Raw genomic sequence first — 27724 nt, forward strand, 5'->3', positions numbered from 1 at the left:
GTGGGCCTTACGTTAATTCACGGGCAGATGCGGCTGCACGACGTGCTGCACAAGTTATGACTCATGCTACGGTACATCGTCCCCTTACTGTTTCTGCTGGTCGTACGTCTATACGCCGCCGGTGTGCTGCTCGGGCCCAAGCGTTCAGAGCTGAGGCTGCCTCATACAACAGTCACCTGCAATCACTAGATCCCGCAATGGACATCTTTATTACGTGTCGCTGCATTCGTCACGAGGAATCGCTCCTGCACCGTCTCCGTCTAAACGTAGCCCGTACACCGGTGCAACTGTTCAAAATGGGTCAGTCTAGCAGTCCCCTCTGCACTAGCTGTGGCGTGGTGGGTGATATGCCCCACTGCATCCTGCACTGCCGGCAACACCTTCTGCACCGTGAGGCCCTGTGTCGTCGTCTATCCCTACTTGGCTACGGTACTATGACACTGATTACCTTCCTGGGTCCCGTTCGTCAGTCGACCCAGTGGGCAGTCACCACTGCGCTCCTCCGCTTTCTCCACGCTTCGAACCTTGTCAACGCTTTGCGATTGTGTGACCGTGTGTGTGACTTTTCAGTTGTAGTTTTGTGTTCTTCCTTTCCCTTTCTTTTGCTCTTTGTCTTTTTCTTTCATTTCTTCTTTGTCTCTTCCTTGTCTTCTCCTCTGTGCCTTCCCCTTTTCTTTTCTTTTTTCCTTTTCCTTTCTTTTCTTCTTTGTCTTTTCCTTTTCTTCTCTTCTTTCCCTTTCCTTCTCTTTTCTTCTTTTCCTTTTCCTCTTTTTCTTCCCCATTTACCTTTTTTTTGGAATAGCAAGCCGACCTCCGTCTGGCTGACCTTTCCTTTCTTTTTTTGTTAATAAACATATTCCTCCCCCTCTTATCACAAAAAAGCAAAACAACCGTCTTATCACAAACAAGGCAAAACAAACGAAGGTGGGCAAACTTTCTCTTTCCGAAGCACATTCCCGTGCGCTTCCTTGTAACAATCAAGCAGGCGGGGATAAAGCGGAGTTTTCACTTTCTTTTTTCCGGCTATTTCTGTTGCGATACCGTGCATAGTTTTTGCGAGTCTGCGGTTATCCGTGGAGGACTTTATATTTCTGAATAAAAAAAGAGGCTGGCTTGACAATTTTCAATGTTTAATTGAAAAATAAATATCCGCAATTAAAAACTGTCCAAAGCCCGCCTCAATGGCCGCAAAAGATTCCAGAATGTCGTTGCCGAAGGTCCCACAATCCTCCGGCGGGTACGTCTCCAGTCAGAACTTTTTATCACCTTAGGTGAAAGACCCCGTATAGAATGCGCACATTACGAGTCGTTGCGCGCGCAACAAGTTGCACCTTAGATACACCCGACAGAGCTTCATCATAGTCTCTTTGTTGATAACAGCAGCGTATCTCCCTGGCTCCTACCTCTTGTCGGAGGGAGGAGGAGGGGTGTCGTTGGGAGGAACCCGAGAGGTCTGCCTGCCTGATTAGGCGGCATGTTTCTCGGGAAGGGAAAGGTGGTGGAGAGGAGGAGAGGAAAGGGTGAAGTGGAAGACCGAGCGGAATCCGCTCGGGGGGAGGATAGCTGCGTCCATGGGCCGACTTCAGGGGAACTGTGCCGGCATACGCCTATTACACATCTGAGGGAAACTCAGGAAAAACCCCAGACGGCACAGCCGGCCCGCGGATTCGAACCGCGGACCTCCCAGTCTCCAAGCGCACGCGTTACCGCTGCGCCACCGGAGCTGGTCCACCTCTTGTCCGCACCAAACCTCCGCGCATTCTGTAGCTCGCTTCTGGCGCAGCTAATAGGAATAGGTGAGACACTCAGCTGCAAAAAGTAACCTAGACGTGCCGGAAGGAGGCACCTCTGCGGAATGATGGCATGATCGCGATGACGACGCGTTCCCGCTTCGCTGCGCAGACGTATACGCAGGCCACACGTTCGCGTGTTACGAATAAATATGGCAAACCCTGTACAGGTCACCATATCATCACTTTACGTGATATTGGTCCGCGGGAGAGCTTCCTTCCAGGAGACGCGTCATAGTACACGTTATATTAAGTATAGTTATACGTAAAAAAACACATATAATTTAAGGGGCCGTGCTTCTGATTATCCTTAATTGGAAGTCTCATTGATCAGATTTCTACATTTGCGTTACAGAATAAATTTGAAAGTCACTTCATTGGAGAAGGCATTGCAATTCTGTAACTACCATAACCCTCATAAATAGGTTATTTGATTGAAATTGACCCCAATAGAAACTGAATGCAACAATTTACTATGTGTAATCGTACGCCGTTGTCCAGGAACGAGAAGAGATTCCGTTTCTTATTGAGGAAATTGGTATTTCCAGTGAAAAAAATAAACAAAATATATATAGTGACTCCAATCAAATGCCCGCTTTGCTGAGAACAACACTTCCAATCTAAATCAAGCCCTAATTTGAATCCAAATTTATATTTTCTGTGTCAAATTCGAATGTTTTGAAATCTGCCACGAGGTCCGGAACTTTTGCGTCTGAAACAACCCCACTGGAAAGCATAGATGTGGCTTCAAGGTGTGGAAATGACTCGGAATGGGCAACTACTAGATATATCTCAGGTAATACTGGCAGTGTAACATTTCATACTCAGAGCAACGAACAATCATCCATATGACCAACACAAAGGGATGGAAAACATAGCCAGGATGTTATTCATACTTGTAAACAATGTAAACGATAAAACGGAAGCTGGCGTTCTTTCTCCTCCTCCCTCCTTTCCCTTTACTTGTTTTACATATAATGAGCGCTATCAAGAAGGAGTTGTGACTGACATCTCCTATTGTGTTTCATAATACGTATATTCACAACGGAATATTGCCCGCCATCTTCATTTTTTTCTTTTACCAATCAATCAGCCGAAGCTGGAGAAACGATCATTTTTTAAATCGTGATTCGGAGAACATTTGTCCTATTACGTTAATACTGATGTACAGGATGTTTGTTTCTATTCGATACATTTTTTTAGAAAAAAAGCTCTGACAGTGGCAGCACTATTGCATTTTATTGCAAGTGCAATATACGACCAGGCGGTCTTTGTTTGCGAGAGGGTAGGTTACAACAACATGACTGCCTAACATTGACTACTCAGGTTTTTAATTGAACATTGGCGAACAAATAGGGAGATTGCACATTTGGAGGCAGACACTCTTTAAAGCGAGACTCCGGGACAATCCCAAACTATTACAACGGCTGTGTAAATAAGTTCGATATATTCTCCCCGAATGAGAAATAAAGTTGGTTTGGATGTCTGGGACTCGTTAATCGCCAAAAGAGCTGGGAAGCTCAAAACGAAACCTAAACTTCTGAAGGTTCCCTCACCTACCTCCTGTACCATGCGTGACGTCACCGGTATACAGATAGCCGTACGCGAGGAATACCTGTGAGGTGAAGTCCATTGTTGCTTAACTGCTTTTCTGTGTAGGAGCGTCTAATCACTCAAAGGAAAACATTTATTTTCTAATTATCTGTGCCACTTGGAGATGAGAAACTGTATTCACTGAAATATCATACAGTACGGATTGATGACACACTGTTGCTTCAACACGTTTTTGCTGCGGTGTCTCCCTTTAAAGGCCAAAACCCATGGAGATTTTTCGCAGCCATTTCGCGACGCGCGCGCGCTGGGCATACATGTGTGCCGGCTCGTGGACAAAGATGAAATCGCCGAACTACGGGCACATGCGAAGAAGTTTCAGTTCTATTAGCAAACCCCTTGAGTGAAGCCACGGATGGAGACGCTCCCCAGTACATCCGAGACACTCCATCATTGCCGATGAGGACTAAAGTAGAAAAACGCCATCCCCTCTACATTTGGTGACCTGGACAATAAACACTTCAGTTCAGTGAATTGCTACACTTCCACCACCACTATTCCAAACTTCGCACCAGCTTCGATGCATGCTGCCAAGCATGGAACCCTGTAAGACATCCAACCCTACGAGTCCCTACACCTGTGCAACGGATCACCAGCACAACCCTTCCGCGACACCGTTCGACCGCTCCCGTACCGGTCTCGGCACGATTACTGCTCCTGCCTCTACTGGAAGAAGTTCGGCGAAGGTTGAGAAGCAGCCTTCATTTGTAGCTGCAACTCCCGGAGGTGAAGCTAGGGGTTGAGAAGCTTCGCAGCACATCTGGCCCTCTGGTACATTCAATCATCGGTGATCGGAACTCATGAGGCATACTATCTCCTTTATACGTGTGACTTCGAAAAAACAGCTGGTATTGTCGTCATCTTCTAGTCCGTGTTTTTGTGCGCTTTCTACCATGTCATTTCGAAAAAACCTGCTTTTCATTGCGCGTGGACAGTGTATGCCGTTGACTGTCTACTATACACAGTAGCAAACTTTACTGCCTGGGGTGGATTCTACGAGAACAGTACGATAAAAAGAGTTATCAAATAGGCGCTTAGCAATGTGAGGTCACTGGCTCCAAAGAAAGAGGGTGATTGGCTTATCATGTTTGCGGAACTGTTGTCGTTGACAGATTCCGACGTACTAAAATGCTCTATATATTCAGGGGTGTCCCGGGGCGCGTCTTCCGAGGGAGGGGAATATATGTGTCATCACACAGCCAAATTCTACATGATGGTATCTTAAAGGAGTACAAAGGGCCCTCCAAAAAAAAAATCAGATTAGGACGTCTGATGAAAGTGTGCCCGTCGTTTTACCGAATAGCGCGAGAGGTTTTGATGTGCGCAATCTGTTTCCCAGAAGAAAAACAAAATACTCACACAAAAACCTTAACTCGCCATTTGGGGTATAACGAGGAGGAGAATGCATGATGCCACGTCACAGATGACGTTACAGGGTCAACTCATTTTTGTTCGCTGGTCAGAGGGGGTCAGCGCCCTGTCCCTTTGCCGCCGTAAGCCAGTTTGGCCAGTTCACCCTGAAAATTGGGGATAGAAGGAGCTGCCGAATCATGACCAAGCCAGGAGCAATGCTTTTTCAGAACCCGGAACAGCCAAGTAGCAGACGACATGAGTAGAAGACAGCATTTCTCTGGAACAATCAGCGAGCGTGTCCCCTGTAGCGTGACCTGCAGCGTGAGGTCCCAGGCAGATCACACGCTGGTACTGCTCTCCACCGCTGTTGCTCTTTCACCGCCTCTCTCTCACGACTGTTGAGCTCCACAGTCGCTTTTTGGGACGTACTTTAAATTCAATTCATACGATAATTATGACACTGTGGTGTGATAGGAAGAAAACAAGGTGTTAAAAATGACTGCTGTGCTATTTTAAAACATGATGGTTATAGTTCGCTTTACATTCCCACTCACCATCATTTAAATAAAGTGGTTTTCGTTTGTAGCGCGTACACTGACATATGCATCGCACAATATGTTCACGTGGAATCCATGCAGTTTGTCCGAAAACTGCTCTCCCGCCAGATGACAACCTCTCTTCGTACCGTCTGGAACAGTTTATGGGGAGATTTTGGCCATTCTTTCACTTTTACCGCTCGTAGTTCGGGGTTCATCGTGACGTCAGGCCTGTTATCTCTCCGCACACTTGGCCGGAATGACACGAAAGATGTGGTGGCACCGCAAGATTTTAATGCGGCAGCTCTGTCGCAAAATGGCGGCGCTGACCTTTCCGCCGTCCGTCGTGTGACGTCAAATTATGCACTTCAAAGCAGGCTCCTCCACGGCTCTGATACATTCTCTACATTTTTTTAAGGTTCCGTGTTAGCGCCGCGAAGCAACTGTGGCTATGAGCGGCGTACAGACGTGGACAGATGGAGAGAGGACAGCAGGAAGGAGTGGGGCCAGAAGGGATTCTCTACGTGCTGTACATTCCAGGTCGCTAAGCTCTTTATTAGGCAATCAGATAAGCCTAGATAGATAAGCACCGATTGCATTCAGCTCCACAGATATTGACCCTGGGACAATAGGAGTTGTCCTTGAGGCGCATAAGGAGGGATGCTCGTTTCAGAAACATTAAAAATGTTCCAATTTTAAGCAATGACTACCTTTAGTGTTGCAATCTAGCATGTGTCCGCAAACGTGTAATTCATACTCTATTAATGAATTTTAGACAATTACTCATCTGATAGCTTGTACAACCTCGCAATGAGCGTCCACCTGACCGTCCATCTGCAAAACAGCATCTGTACTGCTCTCATACTTTTTAAAACTGTATTGAAATACTGTATTGAACAAAAACAGACAAGCCGTATGTTGTAATTACTCCACATTTTCATAAGAACCCACGCAAACATGAAATACTGTGGCTGGCTATTGTTCAGAAAGACCAGTAGCTCCAAGGTAGATGAACAGAGATCGAGGGCGGATCCTTGCGTCCTCTCACAGCTGCGCTTAAACCGTGTGGAAAACCCGTGTTTCCACAACCTCGGGTTGTCAGTCCGTCAGCTCCGTCGCCGAGGAAGACACAGCAGGCAAAAGGTTCAAACAACAAACAAGGTTTATTCCATACCTTACTGCACTTGCCGTCCCAACCGCCACAGCAAAAAAGGCCCCACCGCATCAGTCTCGATGCCTTTTATCTGGTTTTCCGCATACGCCCCCTCGTGTCCATCATGTGATCGGAACCGGGGATTATCTCAATCCCACACTCCCCCACCCTCAAAGTTTACACCATACTGTCCGACATGTCGAGGATGACATCGTCCGGGTAGTCGTCTGTCGGGGCTCCATGTCTTGAGGGGGCGACCGTTTCAGTTTCCTTCAGCAGGTTCGGCCGATGTCGACGAAGGGTGGCCAATGCAGCACTGACATCCCCGGAGGTACGAGCAGCCTCTGTTTTTTCCCTGTGGAGTGAGCCCTGGCGATGGGTTCGCCGATGAAGTTCTGGCACCCCACAGAGAGGGCAGAGGAGCTTGAGTTCCTCGTCGGAGTGCGGGATCGGGGGGTCACAGGGGTGGCGGTCGCTCAGAGTTGAGCCCTTCAACGGGGCAGGCACTTTGGTCGGGTCTTCTCCTCTTAGGGGACGGGGCTGGGAGGACCATTTCGACCGGGATGCCCAACTGACGGGTCGTCCAGCCGAGATAACGGTCCAGGTAGCTACGGCTCGTCGATCTGGAGAGTGCGTTGGCCCGGGTGCAGAGCAGGTCAAGCCGGAGGGTCCACAAGACTGAGATGCGGTTCGCGCAGTGCCCGGCTGCGTCATGAGTCGACTCTTCCCACGAGGAGGCATCGTAGTCTGCGAGGATAGAAATGGGGAATACGGTAAGAAAGCTATTTCAAACCGCGGGAGCCTGAAAAGATTCTCCCCCAGAAGATTATAGTTGAAGACTGCGAAACAGAAATCACACTAAGAAAGACCAACTATTCAAGAGCACTAGGATTTAGCGACTAGGATAGTGGCAGCTACGTGCGCCGCCTGCGGGGACGCAAACTGTAGCGACTGGAATGTCTGGAAACGGGATGACGGAGGAGGGACTTGGTCGGAGTCATCTCCACGGAGTGGTCTGGGTTGGCTCGACCAGCGGGCCCTGGAAGCCCAAGAAACAGGCCGGTTGAAAGCGACAACTGTCCACGTTGCGACGGAGGGGCGTCTGGGGGGAGGAGGCGGTCTGGCGACCCGCGAATTTCGGCAACTCCCAGGTTGGCGGTGTTGCTGTTGACCAGAACGGACGGCCGTTCCTTGTTGCTTTGGTTGAGGAGCCATAACTGAAAAAAGAGCGAAAAAAAGACGGAACAGTCAGGAGGCATCTCCTAACGGCAAGGGTCTGAAAAGGCCCCCGAAAACCTGTCGTGGGAGAAACGGTAATCACACGAACAAGGCACTATACACTAAGTCTCAAGCACTAAGTTTAGCGATGGAGATAGTGACAGCTACATGCGCCGCCTGCGGGGACGCAAACTGTAGCGCCTGGACGGTCCGGGAACGGGATCCTGGTCCAGGTCTTGAGGAGGAAGCTGACAGTCTGCTTCTTCACTCTCGGGGTCTCGGAGGTGGTAAGTCTTCAGGTCCGAGATATGTACTGGCCCAGTTTCTTCGCCCGTGTCATAACGACGAAGCCTGTAAGTGAGGCCGGAGGAGCACGCACTTACCTCGAAGGGGCCATCCCACCTATCTGCGAGTGAAGCTGCAAAGCCTCGTGACGCATCACTTAGCGGGTGAGTCCGTCGAAGGACGAGGTCACCGACGCTGTAGGTGAGGTTCCGACGTCCACGGTTGTACTGGCGAGCCTGGTCCAACGTTGCGACGTCCAGGTTCTCCCGAGCCGTCCGGGCTGCATCGTCCAGTCGACTCCGGAGGTCCTCAGCAAACCTTGAATAAGGAGGCCGGGTAGCACCATCCCGGAGGCCCAGAGCATTCTCCACTGGAAAAGGGGCCTCTCGTCCCAAGTTCAGGAACGCCGGGGTGAAGCCTGTGGATCTGTTTACTGTTGTCCGTGTAGCGAACGCCAGTTCAGCAAGGCGAAGATCCCAATCACGGTGGTGCTGACTAGTAAAAGCAACCAACATCATTTTCAGGTTCCGATTAACACGTTCGGTAATGTTAGCCTGAGGGTGATATGGGGAAGTCTTCTTGTGCCGAATGCCTAAGACAGCGCAAGAATCTGAGAACATCTTACTTGTAAAGTAGGTAGCGTTATCTGTGATGAGCTGAGCAGGAAACCCGAACCGGCAAAAAGTGTCGAGTAGTCTTTCCCACACTCTCTGGGAAGTCAGCGTCCTGAGAGGAAACAGCTCAACCCATTTCGTGAAATGATCAGTAACCACAAACAAATACTGGTTACCTCTAGGACTACGTGGAAACGGTCCCATCACATCACAAGCAACTATCTGCCAGGGCCTATTACTCTGAATAGGCTGTAAGCGCCCAGGGGGTAAACCACCACGAGGTTTTGCTCTCTGGCATACGGGACAAGTACGAACATACTTTGTTACATCCTGCCTCATTCCTGGCCATGTCGCAACACGACATAACTTTTCATAAGTTTTCCTGCCACTGCTGTGACCTGCCAAGGCCGAATCATGAAAGTAACGTATGAAAGACTTACGCAACTTCCGTGGCACCACGACTCTGAATGGGGATGAGCCGTCATCGTCATCCGCCTGGGGTATGTATCTGAACAGGATGCCATCCTCGCCCAGCAGATAGGAGTCGTGCCGTCCGTCAGTCGTTCCGGTGCCTGCCGAGTCCTGCTCAGCTAACCATTGAGACACCCGCTGACAAAGGCCGTCCGCTCTCTGAGCGTCTAGGAGCTGCTCTCTGCTCACGACCGTGCCCCAAGACGAAGATACGTCTCGTGCCACTTGTGCTGCTGCCAGGAGCTGGGAAGGCGCCTCGGTGCCTTCCTCTCCCCCCTCCGGTAGAGGCGCACGGGAAAGCGCGTCTGCTACCACGTTCGTCGAGCCCCGCCTGTACTCCACGTTGAAGGAGTAGCCTTGTAGCATCAGGGCCCACCTGGCAAGACGTCCAGATGGGTTGTGGAGCCGCTGCAGCCAAGAAAGTGCCTGGTGGTCAGTCTGGACAATGAAAGTGGTGCCGTCCAGGTACAGATCAAACTTCCTGAGAGCGAAGATGATCGCCAAGCACTCCTTTCCCGTGACGGAGTAATTCCGTTCTGCGGGATTCAGCGTGCGACTTGCAAAAGCCACTGGACAGAGAATAGCGTCATGCTCCTGCAAGAGAACTGCGCCAACCCCACAATCGCTAGCATCTGTTTGCACTACAAACGGTTTGTTCAGGTCAGGCAAATATAGCCTGGCAGTATTAGCGATCGCGTGAGAAAGAGCTCGAAATGATCGTTCGTGCTCCTCTCCCCACTGCCAGGGTGTATCGTTGCGCAACAACCGGTTAAGCGGCTGCGCTAACTCAGCGCAATTAGGAATGAATTGTCTGTAGAAACCAACCATACCCAAGAAACGCTGCAAGGCTTTTACGTTACCGGTAACCGGATACTCCATGATCGCCTTTAGCTTGTCATCGCTAGGACTGATGGTTCCTCCGTCCACCATGAAGCCGAGAAGGCTGATCCTAGGCGATGCCAGCTGCACCTTGCGGGGGTTGATGGTTAGCCCCGCCTGCTTCATCCTTGCAAGGACGATTGACAGGTGTTCCAAGTGTTCCTGGAAGTTTCTGGAAAACACTACGACATCATCCATGTACGCCATCGCGAAGTTATACTTCGCATCTCCCAATACGGTATCCATTAGCCGTTGGAAACTGGCGGGAGAGTTAGACAGACCGAAAGGCATCCGTACAAACTCAAACAAACCCCTATGACAGGTAAAGGCTGTTTTCGGGACATCCTCTGGGGCAACTTGGATTTGCAAAAACCCTCTACTACAATCAAGCGTTGAAAACACTGTAGCGTTGCCCAGGGAATACATAATAGACTCGATGGACGGAAAGGGGTAAGAGTCCCTTACAGTTACTGCGTTAAGTCGACGGTAGTCGATGCATAACCTAGCCGTACCATCACGTTTCGGAGCCAGGACGACAGGAAACGCCCAAGGGCTCTGGGACCTTTGAACTGCACCGGTTTGGAGCATTTCATCAAGGGCAACGTCTAACAAAGCACGCTTATGCACACTCAATGGTCTCGGATTACAACGCCAGGGCCTAGCGTTACCTGTGTCTATGCTATGCTGTAACACAGACGACTTACCGGGTTTTTCCGTGAAGACACGGTCAAACTGCCGCAGTACTTGTTCAAGCTGACGGCGCTCCTCCTCGGGACCATGAAATGACCCCAAGACAGTTGGGAGCGGGGACGGTTCGACGGACGTTGCTGCAGCTTGCTTAGCTGAACTGCTGTCCTGTGGCACGGCGAAAGGAAAAAATCCTGACGATCCGTGGTAGACGTATCCTCCATTGGGCAGGTCCAGCACAAATTTCTGCCGGATGATGAAGTCCCTGCCCAGGATAACGGGCACTGCCAGGCCAGGAAGGTGGACGAAGCGCTGCTTTCGTCGTCTCCCATTAAAGCGAAGCCAGAGCACAACTCCAGTTTGTGCTGGAATCACGTCGTTGGAAGCAAGACGTAGAGTGACATCTGTGGATTGCAATTCCACATTCCGTGATGCGCAGTGCTCGTAAACACAATCGCCGATAAGGGAGACTGTAGCTCCCGTGTCGATAAGGGCGATGTAATCTCTCCCCAAAATTCGAACAGTGATGTTTGGTTCCTTGTCCTCGATGTTATCTCGGACAGAAAAAGCAAAAGGAGCTAAAGCGTCTCCTTTTATCTTGCTGCTTGCAAAGCCAGCTTCTGAATTATCAGGGTCACGGATTGTAACCGTTCGTTCGCTCTTTCGGCAGATAGCCGACGTCGCTGAGCGATTGTTTACCGGCGTCGGCTGCGACCGTTTCCCGTTGGCACATTACGGGGGTTTGGTCTTTGCTGCGGACAGTCCCGACGAAAGTGCGGACAGTCCCGACGGCAGGCGGAGCATGCCGTTGCTCCTGCGGCCTCCTTGGGGTTTCGCCAGCTAAATAGCCGGGTTGCCCATGATTATGGGGCAGGACGGGTCTGCCAAGGCTCGTTCCTGCGGGGATCGCCCTCTGTTCATAACGGAAGGGATCGGGTTCTCGGCGTGATGGCTCCGCATAATAATCGCGGTTGTGCTCACCCAGTCCCACTGCAAGTGGGCGCTCGACCGAGGCTGCTCCCGCTGACCACGCACAGCGCGGTTCTAACGCCAATTCAGGCGGCGGCGGGGGCCGATACTCGAGTTCCGCTAAGAGGTCTCCTTCAATTGTGCGAGCCTCTTGCGCCAGCGCTTCAAGGCTATTAAAGCGATGGGCTCGAAGATAGGGCCGGTAGCGAGGATGACACTGACGAATAGCCCGCATCACACGCTGCTCCTCTGTAGCAGTAGGTTCAGCTCTGCTATACAGGTCTTGCAAGGCCCGGACGAATTCTGCTAAGGTCTCATCTGGATGCTGAGTACGCTTATGCAGCTCCTCAAGGATACGATATTCGTAATCCGGGGGAAGAAATTCGCTCGTAAACCGCTTCTGAAAGTCCTGAACGGACGTAAACCTCGACTGTAGCCGAAGCCAGCGAGCGGCGTCTCCGATCAAAGCAACCTGCAGGATGCGTTGTGTCAGGACTTCATCTGAGATTCCCATACCAGTCTGATTGGCTGTAAGGTCATCCAAGAAGTCTGCGACCGACTTTTTATCGGTGTACCCTGAGAAGGTAGGGACCGGTAAATTGAGTCGCAGGGGCGCTTGTGCCTGCGGCGGCGAAACCGACCCGGCATCAAGACGTCGTGCCACCAACGAACATAACTCCGTCATGCGTGACAAGAGTTCTGTCGTTATAGTGGAGTCAAACTGCGGCACTGCAGGTACCGTAGTTAACGTACCTTGGGACGGACGCACTGCATATGCCCCTTTGTCCTCGACTGGTCCTTTCGGCTCCGAAGGCGCCGAGTTGTCCGAAACCAGTCTCTACTCTGAACGGGACTGCTGATGAACAGGGCCCTTGTTCCGGAGGTTGTATCTGCCTGGCGGCGAATTGTGCATCGGCTCCGGGGCTCGGGCACCGAGTGGGAGCTCTGAAGCACTCAAAAACACAGTCAAACAAAACGCTAGCTCAAAAAAGGAAAAGAAAGAAAAAAATGACACCCCGGAAAAAGAACACAAACAAACCGGCGGGTCCTGAATGAAAGAAAAGAAAAAAAAAAACGTACCGAAGGAAAAATTAACAACGCGTGCTGCGTCTTCCCCGCTGTCGAACGGACGAACTGTGACCCCAAACGTTGGGCGCCAGTTGTGGAAAACCCGTGTTTCCACAACCTCGGGTTGTCAGTCCGTCAGCTCCGTCGCCGAGGAAGACACAGCAGGCAAAAGGTTCAAACAACAAACAAGGTTTATTCCATACCTCACTGCACTTGCCGTCCCAACCGCCACAGCAAAAAAGGCCCCACCGCATCAGTCTCGATGCCTTTTATCTGGTTTTCCGCAAACGCCCCCTCGTGTCCATCATGTGATCGGAACCGGGGATTATCTCAATCCCACAACCGGTCAGCAGGGCTCTGTCATGTGGCGTATAGCAAGCCGACTTACCTGGCTGACCTCACCTCAAACCCATTAAAGGGGCACTAAACAGGTATACGAAGCGCACTTTTTTTAAATACATTGTGATACGTTGCCGACGGTGGACGTTTTCAAAAATTGTTGTCGCGAAAAAGTAAATAATGGCTCCAAACCGACTGAATATTCACTGCACTCTTTCGCCCTCATGTCCCACCCTGTGATGTCCTGGTGACAATAGCGACACATCATTTTGACGTCGCGCATCGTCAGCCATTTAGCAAAAGAATTTCATATTTGGAGATAGTGAGCTACGTTCCTTCATTGGGCGTAATAATTGGAAAATGTTCGTTGACCTGTTTTGTGCCCCTTTAATATACGTCTCGTTAAAGGGGTTGAGGTGGTATTAGGTCTCGGTGACCGCGAGTTGCAACGGAGTTGTACCACTGGACGCACCAAATGATCATTTTCATATATATGTTGCCACAATCGCAAAAAGGACGATGTAATAGCACGTGGACCTATCTGACATTTATTTCTGGTTGTAACAACATTTCATTACAGTGTGGTACCCTGGTAGAATAGAACCCCTGTATATAACTTTGGCAGAGCCTTCGTTACCACGCCAGCGATGCGGAGAAGCCATGTCGTCGTTGCCTTGTTAAACAAGCACAGAATTAAAAAAAATGGCTAGGAAGCAAGCGAGCTGGTGAAGATGATGCATAATGTAAAAACTCCGAGACTAGGGAACACGAGACTTCGTGTTGTGTCGGTCCCTTCGCGTTCCCTAGCCTCGGGGTTTTTACATTATGCAAGCACATAATGTTAAAAACGGTGGTTAGGACAAAGACTAAATAATGAATTCGTGAAAAAAAGAAAATCGCTGCTCATTCCGTCGATAATAGGCGCCGCCTACAGTTTGGCGACTTCCTTTGCAGTTTGCCGCATCATGCAAACTAACGGGGAGTGTCAGCAACTCCCAGTTAAATTCCTGTAAGGTGCGTGTCGTGAGATGCGCGGTATGCGGGCGTACATTGTCCTGTAGGAGGAGGACTCCTTTGGTGATGAGGCCGCTTTTGCTTCAGCACCTTACGCGCATCGCAGACAACCTTGCAGTAATATGCACTATTGATGGTGGTACCACTGGGCAGAAAATCAACATGAACAATGCCAGCTTTGTCCCAGAAAACCAAAACATTGGATATTCTCAGGAACTCTGACACTGGGCTCTGAGAAGCCTCGGCCAGGATCGTCCTGCACTGATGTACGGCCGCCTTGGAACCATTTGCACCACTCAAACGATTTACTGCGGCTAAGTGTATCGCGGCCATACTGAGCCTGAAGTCTTCTGTGAATTTCAGATGACTTTGCGTCTTCGTTCACGAGAAACTTCATGACAATTCGCTGTTCGATGTGCGCGCTCACCTCGTTGTCGGCCATCTTGTCCAGCACGTGTCTTCTGCTTTGCACAAACTTTGGACCACCACGTGGTGAACGCGGAGGGCTGTCCCGTGTGAAAATGACGAAAAAGGAGTAGCGCGGGCCATTTGTACACTCAGGAGACAGCAAGTCCTGGTTTGACTTGAACAACCCTTGTATGTTGTCTATGTCGTTGTCTACAAGCCTAGACTTATGCTTCAGAAAATAACGGTTGCTGTGTAGCATTCCTCAAGTCCAATATTTTAGGTGTACTTTTCACACGAACAGCCTATCGTCCTATTCACTTGCTACTGTCTCAGCTCCGTTAGATTCATCTGCTGTTGTGTCTCTTGCCTGCTTATATCGTTCTCAATTATTTTTGCAATACCCGCAGGTTCTGCACAGTCACTGGCGAAGCCGAACAGCAACGGTTGGACGCCCACAAGCCCTCGCTGCCCAACGGTACAAGCACTGACAAAAACCTTCTGTCGGTCGTAAATACACTCCTTGTTCCCACAGGAAGATATCTTCCATTTGTCGGATATTGATGATTCCAAGTCGCCGGAGGTGAAGATAAGACGGAAACGTCGGCGTAAACACACAGCTGTAAGTCGCTCTCAAACGACTCTCGAACGAATGGTGGAGTAGACTGTGCAAAGACGCAGCCTATATAGCTACGGATATCGTATAGAAAAGAATAACGCTGGTCTTCCATAGTAATTAGTTGTGATCAGTTGATACGAAGAACGCTGGCCTCTCGTTTTCTGATATTGCAAAACACTGTGGCGTGTAGTTGTTGTTCCACAAAGCAGCTTGCTCTGTCTCATGGCAAACTGAATTGCATTCCCAGCGAATGACAGTCTCAACGAATGTCATTCGTTTGTATTGCATCGAGCTGCACGAAGAAACAGCATGTCATTCGCGAACGATGTCACTGTTGATAATCAAGACACCAGGGTCGAACGCATGAAGCATTATACAGGTACGTTTGATATATGTTTCTTTCTTTGCGTCGAAACTAGTGAAACATTACGTTATTTCGCAAAATCGTTGCGTTTTCGATGACGCACAGCTCGCTAGTATCACAAGTAAAGACAAGTAAAAAGCCTATCTGCACCACACTTGGCAATATGGCGACTGGGAACGAAGTACTTCCCCGAAAGACAGCGTTAGGCCTTTCTTCTTTCGTGTTATTAAATTCGTAATAAGATATTGGATTACAACTTTTGATTCGTGTTTGATACCTCAAGCGGTTTATCATTGTTGTTTTTGCTACCTGTCTAGTGCGAGGGTACGCAGTCGGTGCGAGAGGAAAAGCAAACAAAAACATTATTGCGACAGGAAAAGCGAATGTCATTGGCGTATACTGCCATTCGGCTTCACAGTGTGACACCGAACGAATGTCATTTAGCGCGAACGTCATTCGCTGGGAATGACACTCAATTTGTGACAGGGGCATAAGTGGGCTGTCTGTAAGAGCAGAAAAAAAAAAGAAAACTAAAGCCCAGTGGGAATAACTAATACGTGCACTCAAACTTGTTCCAGCGTGATCCGTAGGCCTGACTGAATGTCTGCATTACGGACATCTGGACCCGCCCAGGAGGCAGGTCCATATCCGACTCGTCCATTCGTATCAGGAATCAGGAGACAAGTCCGTATATTCGAACATACGGAAATCAGTTCATAGTCGTAAGTCTAATAGGGGCACAGGTATCGCAGCAGGAGGGTTGCTAAGTCAGCCTTACTAAACGTTACATGTGGTTTCGTGATTGATTTGGTTACACAAATATAGTAAAATGGCGAAACGTATTCGGTCATTGTGCACGTTAGGAATTTGAAGAATGCGATATCTCTGCTAGAAAGGGTTTTGACTGTGATCAAGCCGTAGTTGAACAAAGTAGTAAAATACAAGCGAGTTGGTGTAGAGGGTGGCATATTCTTCAGCTCGATGAGTAAAACACAGAGACAAGAGAAGCGAACAGGACGAGTTTTGATTTCACTGCCTTTGCCTCCCATGTGAATCAAGATAAGTATGAGGAAATCAAGTAACTATGATGATACTTTTGATGCATTGGTAATGATGTTAATTTAATGGTGATTGTTATTTATTGTACTTTGCGCTTTGACGGGCTACTAACACGCATGCGCGTACATGCATCACAGCCTTTGTGTCATGTGCTTGCAGGATTATAGCCGGTGTAATTTGATGTCGAAATGTCGAATATTTAGGGTTTAGTCAGTAATGTAATCCATGCGATGTAGCAGTATCGTAAGCATCATCGCATAGAACGATCCCAGGGCAAAGTGCAAAGTACTTTGTGCATATTCTGTTGGTTATGGAGCTTTTTGCTCTAGGAAGGCCACTTGCACATCTAAATATAAGCTGTATCACGCAATATGCACGGTGTTTCACCTAAGGTGATAAAAAATTCTAACTGGCTACGTACTCGCCGGAGGATTGTCGGACTTTCGGCAATTACATTCTGGAAACTTTTGCCACCATTGAGGAAAGCTTTAGAGAATTTTTAGTTGCGGGAAATTTATTTTTTTCAATTGAACTTCGAAAATTGCCAAGCGAACCTCACTTGTTTTTACAGAAATGAGAAGTCCTCCACAGATAACCACAGACCCAACCAAAACAATTTATTTATTTATTTATTTATTAATACCCTCAGGGCAAAGCACTACAGAGGGGAGTGGTTTTACAAATGATCCATAATGATTCTATGGAATGTTTCAGAGTTGGTACAAAATAGTGAAGATGGAAGGTGATTCCAGTCAATGCTTGTTCTCGGTACAAACGAGTTTGAAAAAGCGCTAGTCCTGCAGTGAGGTATCCCTACTTTGTGCTGATGGTCAATGCGGGATGAAAAGTAATGCGGAGCGGCGAGGAGGTCATCCTTTACAGTGGGATTGTGGAAGTATATGCTATGGAAGAGAGAAAGACGGCTAATTTTACGGCGTAAAGATAATGGCTGTAAGGATAATGAGACTTTCATAGCTGAAACACCGGCTGTGCGGTGGTAGTTCGAGAAGATGAAACGGGCCGCGCGGTTCTGCACTGCTTCCAGTTTATGAATTAATGATGATTGGACTGGGTCCCAGACGGCTGACGCGTATTCGAGTTTCGGTCGCACAAGTGTCTTATATAGTGTTAGCTTTAGGTTCACCGGGGCCAAGTAGAAATTTCTTCTTATATACCCAAGAGCACGGTTAGCATTGTTGCAAATGTATTCAACATGGGTGTCCCATGAGAGGTCAGGTGATAGTAGTACGCCAAGGTATTTATAGCTGGTAACAGACTGAAGATAGATGTTATTTATAGAATAGCGATTGTTAGGTTGTACTTTCCGAGAGATGGACATGTGCTTACACTTCGTAGGGTTGAGCGCCATACCCCATTGGTGACACAAAAGAGAAATTTGCGAAAGGTCAGATTGAAGGTTAGCTACGTCAGAAGGGCATTTGACTTCACGGTAGATTACACAATCGTCAGCAAATAATCGGACATGTGAGGAAACACAGTTTGTGAGGTCGTTGATATATATTAAGAAAAGAAGTGGGCCGAGGACTGAGCCTTGGGGTACGCCCGATGTTACAGGAAGAAGATCAGAGTCCAAACCATTAGCAGTTACGTATTGCGTGCGATTAGTCAGGAAGGACTCAATCCATGTCAGTACCTGCTGGTCAATATTAAGACTGCGTAACTTAAGAAGAAGGCGTGAATGAGGGACCTTATCAAAGGCCTTAGAGAAATCTAAAAAAATGCAGTCCGCCTGAGACCCACGGTCCAAAACACTGTGGAGATCATGTGTAAGTGATATGAGTTGAGTTGAACAGGAAAATGTTTTACGGAACCCATGCTGATGTGGGGAGAAGAAGCGATGTGAATCCAAGTGCTCAATGACAGATTTGAAGATAATGTGCTCAAGGATTTTACAAGGCACACTTGTTAAAGAAATTGGCCGGTAATTAGTAGCCAGATGTTTGTTACCTGATTTGAAGACTGGAATCACACTGCCAACCTTCCACTCGTGTGGTAAGTCGCCGCTTATTAGGGATTGCTCAAACAGCTTTGATAAGATGATAGCCGAGTACATTTTAGTATTTTTAAGAAACCTATTGTTAATGCCATCAATACCGCATGATGAGGTAAGTTTAAGTGATTCGATGATTTTAGCAATGCCAGGCACATTAATGATTAACATATCCATAGGCGAGAAATTAAAATACATGGAAGAAACGGGCGCTTGTGGAACAGAGCTCGCAAATGTTTTAGTGAAAACCTCATTAAGGTAGTCCGGACACTGAATCAAGGGGACAGGTTCACCGCTGGGCTGCTGTAACTCGATCGCATGGTCATCCTTGTTCCTGAATGTATTCCAGAACATTTTCGGGTTGGAATTAAGCATATTCGGCAACGTTTGCTGAAAGAAACGTGACTTGGCATCCTTGAAAGCAGCTATGTACCGAGTTTCAGCGTCAACGTAAGCCGCCCAGCGGGAACAAGATTTTGACAACCGGGCAGACCTATACAGACGTTTCATTTTGTTCCGTAGCCTACTAAGGGTTCTGCTATACCATGGTGTGCGAGGTGAAGTGATAGCCCTACGAAGTGGAATATAGGCGTTTGAAAGCCGTTGTACTTCGTATTTGAACATGTCCCAATTTGCTTGCAACGAACGTTGTTGAAACCCTTCCCAAAGACCATCAAGGAAGGCCCCCAGTGCGTCATTGATCGCATCGTAATCAGCCTTAGCATAGTCGCGAAAATACTTTAACTGCCTTCGCTTACTAGCTCGCACAGCATGGGAATTCATGGTAAAATGAATGATTTTGTGATCACTCAGACCATCTAAACAAGTAAGAGATGATACAATATCGGGGTGAGTTGATAACACAAGATCAAGCGTTGATGAAGTGGTTGATGTTACTCTTGTTGGTTCATTAACAAGTTGATTGAAATTGAATTCCATACAAAGATTGAGAAAATCACCACACTCTGATGAAAGGGGCAAGACTAACGGCGGTGACGCAGCCCATAGTATGCTAGGATAATTGAAATCACCTAAAAGGAAAACTGGTACATCAGGGTGACGAAACATAATAAGATTAACAGCATCATGTAGTTCATTTACAAAAGTTGGCGGTGAAGACGGAGGACGATAACAGACACCGAGGATAATTCGACGATAACAGCAAGTTACCGATACCCATATAATTTCAAGGTTACTAGTAACATTGATTAGAGAAGAGACCATGTCTGATGATACTGCAATCAATACACCTCCTCCAACTCTCGATCCTCTGTCAGCGCGATACACATTGTAAGCTTTGACACTTGGAAACAGTTCGTGATTAGGCACCTTCGCAGACAACCATGTCTCAGTAAGAACTATGATGTCTGCGTCGCAAGTATCAATAATATGGCACAGTGAATCGCGTTTTTTTAGTAGGCTACGTATGTTAGTGAATAATACTGATATGCAATTGGATCCTGGTCCACTTCCCCCCCTTAATTGTTACGTAGACGGAGCGGTGCTTGCTGATGGTCGATCAACAACATCTCCGCCGACGTTCTGTTCTCTGCTGATGCCAGCAGGCAAGTCAATGCGCTCGCCGTCGTGCGGAGGTACTATCTCAACAACACTATCCTGAATGGCATCATAAGTAAAACATTTGTTGTCTACGTATAGCCGGTTATAGCGCAAACGGAACTGTGTTTGCATTGACCTACCATACTCGACCAGTTTTTTTCTGCCCACGCGGGTAGCCAAAGAAAAGTCTTCAGATATCGACATACTACAACTAGATAGCAGTGACCTTGATTTTAGTATTTTCTCTTTCGTTTTAAATGACGAGAATTTGATTATAACAGGTCGCTGTTTGTGCTGCGAAAACCTTCCAATTCTATGCGCATGAGAAATATCAGCGCTTTCAACTACAAGATGGAGTGATTCGCGAAAAAAGTTAATCGCCGCCTTCTCGGTGTCCTCCCAAGTTTCCTGGGGTGAATTTTCGGGAAGACCGTGAATGACGAGGTTATCCCGTCGGGAGCGATCTTCGTACTCATTCAGTCGTACACGGAGTGCCTCATGTTCCCGTTGAATGCTAGCGCTCGTTGTTTTAAGCTCGTGTAGTTCACGTTGAACCGAATCAATCGAGGACGTTTTTTGTTCAACGGAGTCAAGGCGATCACTGATAGACGATAGTTTCTTTTCAATAGACTCTTGGTTTAGTTTGATTTCGCTGACTGATTCCATAAGAGCCTTCTGGCCATCATCAAGACTAACTGTGCGCTGGTTTATTTCTTGCACCAACAAAAGGAGATCATCAAGCTGCTTGTTGGGCTGCTTATTATTGGGCCCCGGGTTAAGTTCAACGTCACCACACAACAACAGCAACTTTGGCACAAATATGCAGGCATGCAAGACAACAATGCACAATATCGCAACGAAAATAGTCTAAAAAATTAGTAATAAATTACACTTTAGCCCCGCCTGCTTGATTTTCGCAGAGAAGCGCGCGCGAAATCTGCGTCTAGACGAGAGAGTGTCCCCGCCTTCATTTGTCTTGGCTTCTTTGTGATAAGACAGTTGTTTTGTTTTCTTTTTGATAAGTCGGTTGTCGCCAGCGTGAAGGTCAACCTGGGGAAAAGAAAGGTAAAACAAGAGTCAGGAACACTTCCTCCTCTCCTCGCACATACCTCGCGCTTCTCTTTGCGGCAACTGAGCTGGCGGGGCTAAAGCCGAATTTTTACGAATTTTGTAAGACTATTTCCGTTGCGATACAGTGCGTAGTTTTGGTTGGGTCTGTGGTTATCCGTGGAGGACTTCATGTTTCTGTAAAAAAAAAAAAAAAAAAGTGAGGTTCGCTTGGCAGTTTTCAAAGATCAATAGAAAAAAAAAATCCCGCAATTAAAAATTGTCCAAAGCCTTCCTCAATGGTGGCAAAAGTTTCCAGAAGGTAAATGCCGAAAGTCCGACAATCCTCCGGCGACTACGTAGCCAGTTAGAATTTTTTATTACCTTAGGTGAAACACCCTGCATGTTGGGCACGTCTATTCAGAAGCGATCTACAGGGGGGAAGGGGGGGGGGGGTCCGGATATCCTGACCCTCTTCAATATCTGTCGTTACATAGAGTTCCAATTGACCTTAGGTAGTCAGTAGGACGCTGTCCAAGGTCAGGACGCCGCTCCCTCAGAAAAATTCTAGATCTGGCGTCTGCTGGAATACGTCATTAATACACGTTTCAGCAGAGAGGTGGAATACATAACACATTAGTGCGCTATACAGAGATGAGTGGAAATTATACCTGTCCGTGTTAACATAATACCGTGGTTTATACAGTTCCCAGCAATTGTGGAACACTGTGTCTACGAATATACTTTCAAATGCGATAGCATTTATGAGTGAACTCTCCGAGTTTTTGTGGGACGGTGCAAACAGCAGCGTAAGCCCTACGCTCATTGGTTGCTGGGAGATCCGCGCACAAAGCGCGGCTACAAAACAAACACGAAAGTGGGCGCGCCTTCAGATGTCACACCGCGTGGTCGCAACCATGCCACGCCTTCTCAAGTAGCAAAACAAGTAATTGTCAGAGTTCAAGCGTAAATTCTCCACTTCAAGCGCAAGCGTCCCGAGTCGCAGCGAGAGCTGCGCGGAAGAACGATTGAGAAAAAAATAAATGCAAAAATAAATGGTGCAGAGGGTTTGGTAGAAACGACAACATGGTTGTAGGTGCCTTAACGCGCAGAGCCTCAATGCACGTGCAACCGACATAGCGGCTGACGCGGTACTGGCCAAGTGTAACGTCTTCGCCCTCTCGGAGACCTGGATCAACCTAACGCGACATGTGGAAGGCTTCCGATGTGTTTCTGACACGAAGACAGTAGACAACCTAACTGCCCGTGTAGCCATCTACTTGAGAAATGACAAAACTATTTTAGCGATCAAGACAGTGGCTCGCAAAGCCGCCAAGGTAGAACGTGCTCTAGCCGCTGCAAACAAAGTTGTTGACGTATGCGTCGTTGAAGTGGACTACAAGGATGTCTCCGTCCTGATCGTACTGGTATATATATTACACTGGGGTCCTCGAAAGGCAAGATCAAGAGGTTTCTTCTAGCGAAAGTCTTCGATTATTCTTCAAGAAACACATTCGTAGAAAACTTGAAGGAACGCAACATACATATGGCTGTCTTGGGAGACGTCCATATGGACATTAAGAAGCCCCAGAACAACAAGTTTGCAGACTTCATGAAGGAAGTCTTCGATTGATATCAAGCCAGTGACGACAAAATTCCCACAGCTCATACGGGAAGTGTAAAAGACTGTGTCGTCGTCAGGGGCACAGCCAAGGCACTGATTGCCAATCCCGTCAGAAACTTCATACTCCACAGGCCTCCGCTGTCCATCATAGGAGAATGCTCACAGTGAGCTTATAAATACTATCGCATTTCGATAAGAATCTGCGATTTGTGTCTTAATATTTACACTTCGTGTTGCGATCACACATGTGCAGCATAGTATAACGATGTTATTTTGACATTGCAGAAGAATGCAATCAAAGGTGGTACTACAATACTAGACATGGATCAAGGTAAGAAATGTTTAAATTCTAGTCAATAGTGGGCGTAAGTGTGGTACTACGCGTAGAACGCTCGTGTAGAACCACGCGTAGAACGTAGAACCATGCGTGTGGCACACTTACGACGTCAACGGCTACGGCCATAGGTGCATACTGTCATTAACTTCTTGCAAGACGGTACCACGTGCAGAACAGTAGTCGAAGAAAGGGCCAGGTCGGGTGTGGAACGGCATTTTCATTTCATCATTCCTTGTGGTTAGTCGGACTTGAGCTAGTTAGAAGCCCATCTCCCTCACTCCAGCTCTGGCACGCTAGCGGACATCCTCTACCTCGGTGGTTCCTTTACCGAACGTTCCGCTTCAGCAAGAAACGTTGTTGTATTTCTGCAGGAAGCGGGCCTTGCTCGACGACTCCTCTAACACTTTGCTCTCCCCGACGACTCACGCGCCCTCTACGCATCTCCACCTTTCATCCTCCATCTGTCCTTTTTTTCTTTTTTGGCTATAGTTGTCCTCTTCTGTGTGGCCAACAATGACGAGCCGATCCTGCCATTACCCCCTGAGCTAGTCATAACGTGGAACCATGTTGCGTAGCAATCCGAGTGCGTCTTGCTGCCCCTGTCACCATGGTTGTCGACATAACCTAAGCGTAGATGGTACCATAGACACAGTTAAGGCGGGTTCCCACTGTCGGACACCATCCCGTTGCCGTTTTTTTTTTTCTTTTAAAACAAAAATTATTTCTGTTTTCTGGTTTAAGGAAGAAAATAAAAGAAACACCTGTAGATTTTCAATATGTTATAGGAGAGGATCTCTTCTACATATGCCAATAATTCTTTAACTTCTTAGACAACCTCGGGTATGTGAAAATACAATTTTAATAGTGTCATTTTCTACGAACGGTCGATATTCTCGGTCGGTTTGTTAAACAATGAATATAGATCAGCTTCATATTTTTTACGTGAAGCGAATCTTCATACAGTAGTTTATGAACATGAATAATCTCGGGCTCCTGAGAGAATGCTAACTCGCCAAATATTTGTCGTATACTTGGCTCAAACCGCGCTCCTTTCTTGAACTCTTATGACGTCATCGGATTTGTTCGCGTTCCATATATTCTTCGGGAAGCTTGATGGACGCTTGCCCTCTAGCACCAGACAAAGAAAGCGCAGAGACGTCGTCTCTATGTGTCAGAAGGACGCCTGGAACGGAGAACACTTTTTCATGTTTGGGCAGGAGCCGCCCCCAATGTTCAAGAAAACAAAATATTGAGAAAAAAGTATACCCTACATACACACCCATAAGGGAATGCATACTGTTCTTTTTTTAGCGAAAATATAAGGGGCAGTGCATGTGACGCTCAGGTTCCAAATATTGCAACGGGCAGACGGTTATGGTTATGCGGAAAGGCGACCGAAGGAATCCTGGTCTACCCCTTCAGAAATCTCGGAACACTGATGTCACAAGTTGCTATCTTACGAACGTTCAGAATACTGTAGCGGAGCCGGGGGTAGAGTATCGCCATTGGCGATGAAACTCCCCAGTCATCATATTGTAATAATGTGGTTGTTTTTGTCGCGGAGCCGGCCGAAAAATAATACTATCTTGCCTCTCTTCGTTTCTATTGCAGATGGCCCATGCAGCGAACTGGACTCTTCTTCGGAAGAGCTCAGGAAGCTGGGCATGGAGACGTCAGCATCAGATGACGCAAGTATTCAAAGAGAAGGCAATACGGACACCAATCAGCCATCCATCATCACGCAGGTCACCAGGGTATAATTTACTGGGGCATTTCAGTGATCCTGTTCCGCTGGAACGCTAAACCGCAATGCAGCGGATGGGATGCACGGAAGAGCCAATTCAAAGGACCCGAAAATGGGTAATCGCAATAAACTGTGTGATATTTTTGCCCAATACATTCTGAATAGACGTGTTTCTTTCGTGAAATAACAATAGTCATTTTTCCGCGGCTATGTCCGGTTGTTATCACTTTTTATCCGGTATAGGGACGTTTACGAACGTACAGCAGACAGAGAGGAAACATGGGAGCTTTCATATGGGAGAGGTAACATATTGGAGAGGAAACTGACTGGAACATCTTTGGGACAACTTTAGATAAACAACAGAGCCATGGGTAGGATTCAATCACGCATTCCTTTAAAAGAGCAGTTAGCTGTCCTCACATATACTTTTTTGCTGCACGTTCTGTAAGAAATAAAATGCAACCTGCACAAGTGACCGAGGGATTTGTTCTGCAATTCTCGACTCTTTCAAAGAACATGTGAGAGAAGGGATCGAGAAGTGACAATTCGATACATACGAGATGAGGAAAGCATAAATTTTTTTTGTGGTCCTGTTGGGCTTGAACTCCGAAACGCGCTACAAAACAGAGAAAGGGACTTACAGAGAGCAGACAGACGTAGCGCTGCGTCTGTCTGCTCTTTCTCCGACCCTTTCTGTATTTTGTAGCGTTTTTATTATGAGAGAGGACCATTACTCTTGCAGGATGAGCATGTGTCTCCTGACGTAGACGGCACAATCCCGTATGAGCGCGTGAACTGAGAAAAGAAAGCACACATACATACAGGGGAAGCTGCCCGCAGTATTCTTGACCTCGTCGTCGCAGCTGAAGTGGCGGCCCCCAAGGAACGCCTTCAGTGTCCCGAAGAGATGGAAATCGCTGCGGGCGAGATCTGGACTGTAAGGGGGATGTGGCAGCAACTCCCAGCCAAGTTCCTGTAAGGTGCGTGTCGTGAGATGCGCGGTATGCGGGCGTGCATTGCCCTGTAGGAGGAGAACTCTATTGGTGATTAGGCCCGGCCGCTTTTGCTTCAGCGTCTTGTGCACATCCCTGAGAACCTGGCAGTAATATGCACTATTGATGGTGGTACCACTGGGGAGAAAATCAACATGAACAACGCCAACCTTGTCGCAGAAAACCGTGGCCATGACCTTACCCGCAGACGGGGTGGTTCGGAACTTCTTGGGAGCTGGCGAGCCCGGATGCTTCCACTGTTTTGATGCGCGTTTAGACTCAGGCGTGAAATGGTGCACTACTCAAACGCTTTGCTGCGGCTAAGTATATCGTTGCCATACTGAGCCTGAAGTCTTCTGTGAATTTCAGATGACTTTACGCCTTCATTCACGAGAAACTTCATGACAATTCGCTCTTCGATGTGCGCGCTCACCTCGTTGTCGGCCATCTTGTCCAATACGTGTCTTCTGTTTTGCACAAACTTTGAACCACCACGTGGTGAACGCGGAGGCCTGTCGTGTGTGAAAATGACGAAAAAGAAGTAGCGCGAGCCATTTGTACACTCGGGAGACAGAAAGTCCCGGTTTGACTTGAACACCCCTCGTACTTGGAGTTAAGCGAGCAGTCGCTCACCAACTGCGTTCTCTAGGCGAGACTCATTAAGAGCATTATTTTACGTTCCATGTTTGTATTACATTCTATCCTCATATCAAGTATCTCCCTACATTGAACGTTCTATTTGTGTTTGGTTCATTACAGGCTTTGACCCTACCTTTAGGGAACTTAACCGACAGCCAAACTTAAGGGGCCAAGGTTAAGCATTCGGAATAGCATGGGCCCGATGCACTAGTTGGAGGGCACTGCGGCCGCTTGATCGACAGCGGTACCCCTGGTACTGACGCCGTATCCATGCTTTCGCGTGTTGAGGTTTCGTGCGCGATGGTACAGATCGGGGACAAAAGGTTACGGAGCACGACACTGGCGTATTCCTTCATCAAAGCGTCCCCCTATTGGCTATACGGAACAGATCGAATACGAAACGGGTTACCAGCTATTCTGTCGATCTCTCAGCGTGCGCGCGCGCTCCTGTTTGGTTCTACGGTGTCGCTCCAGTGGTGAAATGCGACACCCCAATGTTCCGTGAACTTTTGCCCCACGCCGTACCTGCGGCGATGGTTTCCCGAATCTTCTGTGTCGGCTTTGGCCCTATGTTAACTCGCGAGAAGACTTCTGTGGCAGTGACCGTAGAAAGGGCATTTCCTCAGCATGCGAAACATGTAAAATGTCTCCAAGAAGAAGTTTGCGCTGGTAGAAAGTCAAAGATGACTGCGCCCTGCACAGTGTCTAGCACAGACAAGCGCGCAGTATTTGTATCCTGTATCTGCTTAAAGGGTGCTCTTTAACCAGGAGGAACTATCAATTATCGAATACAAGTCATAGACCAGTCCCTGCAATATGAGGACGGAACGGTCGCACGGAAGAATTCATATCAATACTATAGCTAAGTACTAATTGGAATGCACATTATGAAAGTAGCAGGAACAATATTTATTTGTTTCCGATGCGCAATCCGTTAACGTGAATTTCTCAGTGAACTTATTCCCAAGAAATTCTATCATACACACACGTTGCTCAAGGCAGCATGCCGTTTCAGTCCATTTGTGCCTGTATTTAGAACATGGTTATAATTAAAAAAAATCCAATCAATCAATCAATCAAGGTTGCTTCAGGTTATAAATGAGACGTTCCTGTATGCTTCCAGACTGAAATATAATAATAATAATAATAACAACAACAATAATAATAATGATAATAATAATGTTTTATTAGTGTATAGGCGCAAATAGCATCACATTTCAACATTCAAACCAACCACCAATATCATGTGAAGAAGAAAAAGAAACGACGTCAACTATGTTAGAACCTAAAAATAGAAATAGGCAAGAGGTAAGACAAAACAGATAGTTGTTGTTAC

The 27724-nt window shown here is 47.6% G+C and overlaps 1 protein-coding gene across 1 annotated transcript in view; it reads left to right on the top strand.

The window, feature by feature from the left end:
- LOC135368704 (bestrophin-4-like) overlaps window positions 1-24936 on the top strand; it is a 74329-nt gene extending 49393 nt beyond the window's left edge. Inside the window, exons 12-15 of the mRNA XM_064602160.1 lie at window positions 14803-14870; window positions 14928-15014; window positions 22962-23007; window positions 24625-24936. Coding sequence (XP_064458230.1) covers window positions 14803-14870; window positions 14928-15014; window positions 22962-23007; window positions 24625-24773 — 350 coding nt within the window. The 3' untranslated portion in view covers window positions 24774-24936. The remainder of the gene's footprint in view (window positions 1-14802; window positions 14871-14927; window positions 15015-22961; window positions 23008-24624) is intronic.
- The last annotated feature ends 2788 nt before the right edge of the window (window positions 24937-27724 follow it).

Source organism: Ornithodoros turicata, chromosome 1 (assembly GCF_037126465.1).
Source record: "Ornithodoros turicata isolate Travis chromosome 1, ASM3712646v1, whole genome shotgun sequence".
NCBI classification, from domain to species: domain Eukaryota; kingdom Metazoa; phylum Arthropoda; class Arachnida; order Ixodida; family Argasidae; genus Ornithodoros; species Ornithodoros turicata.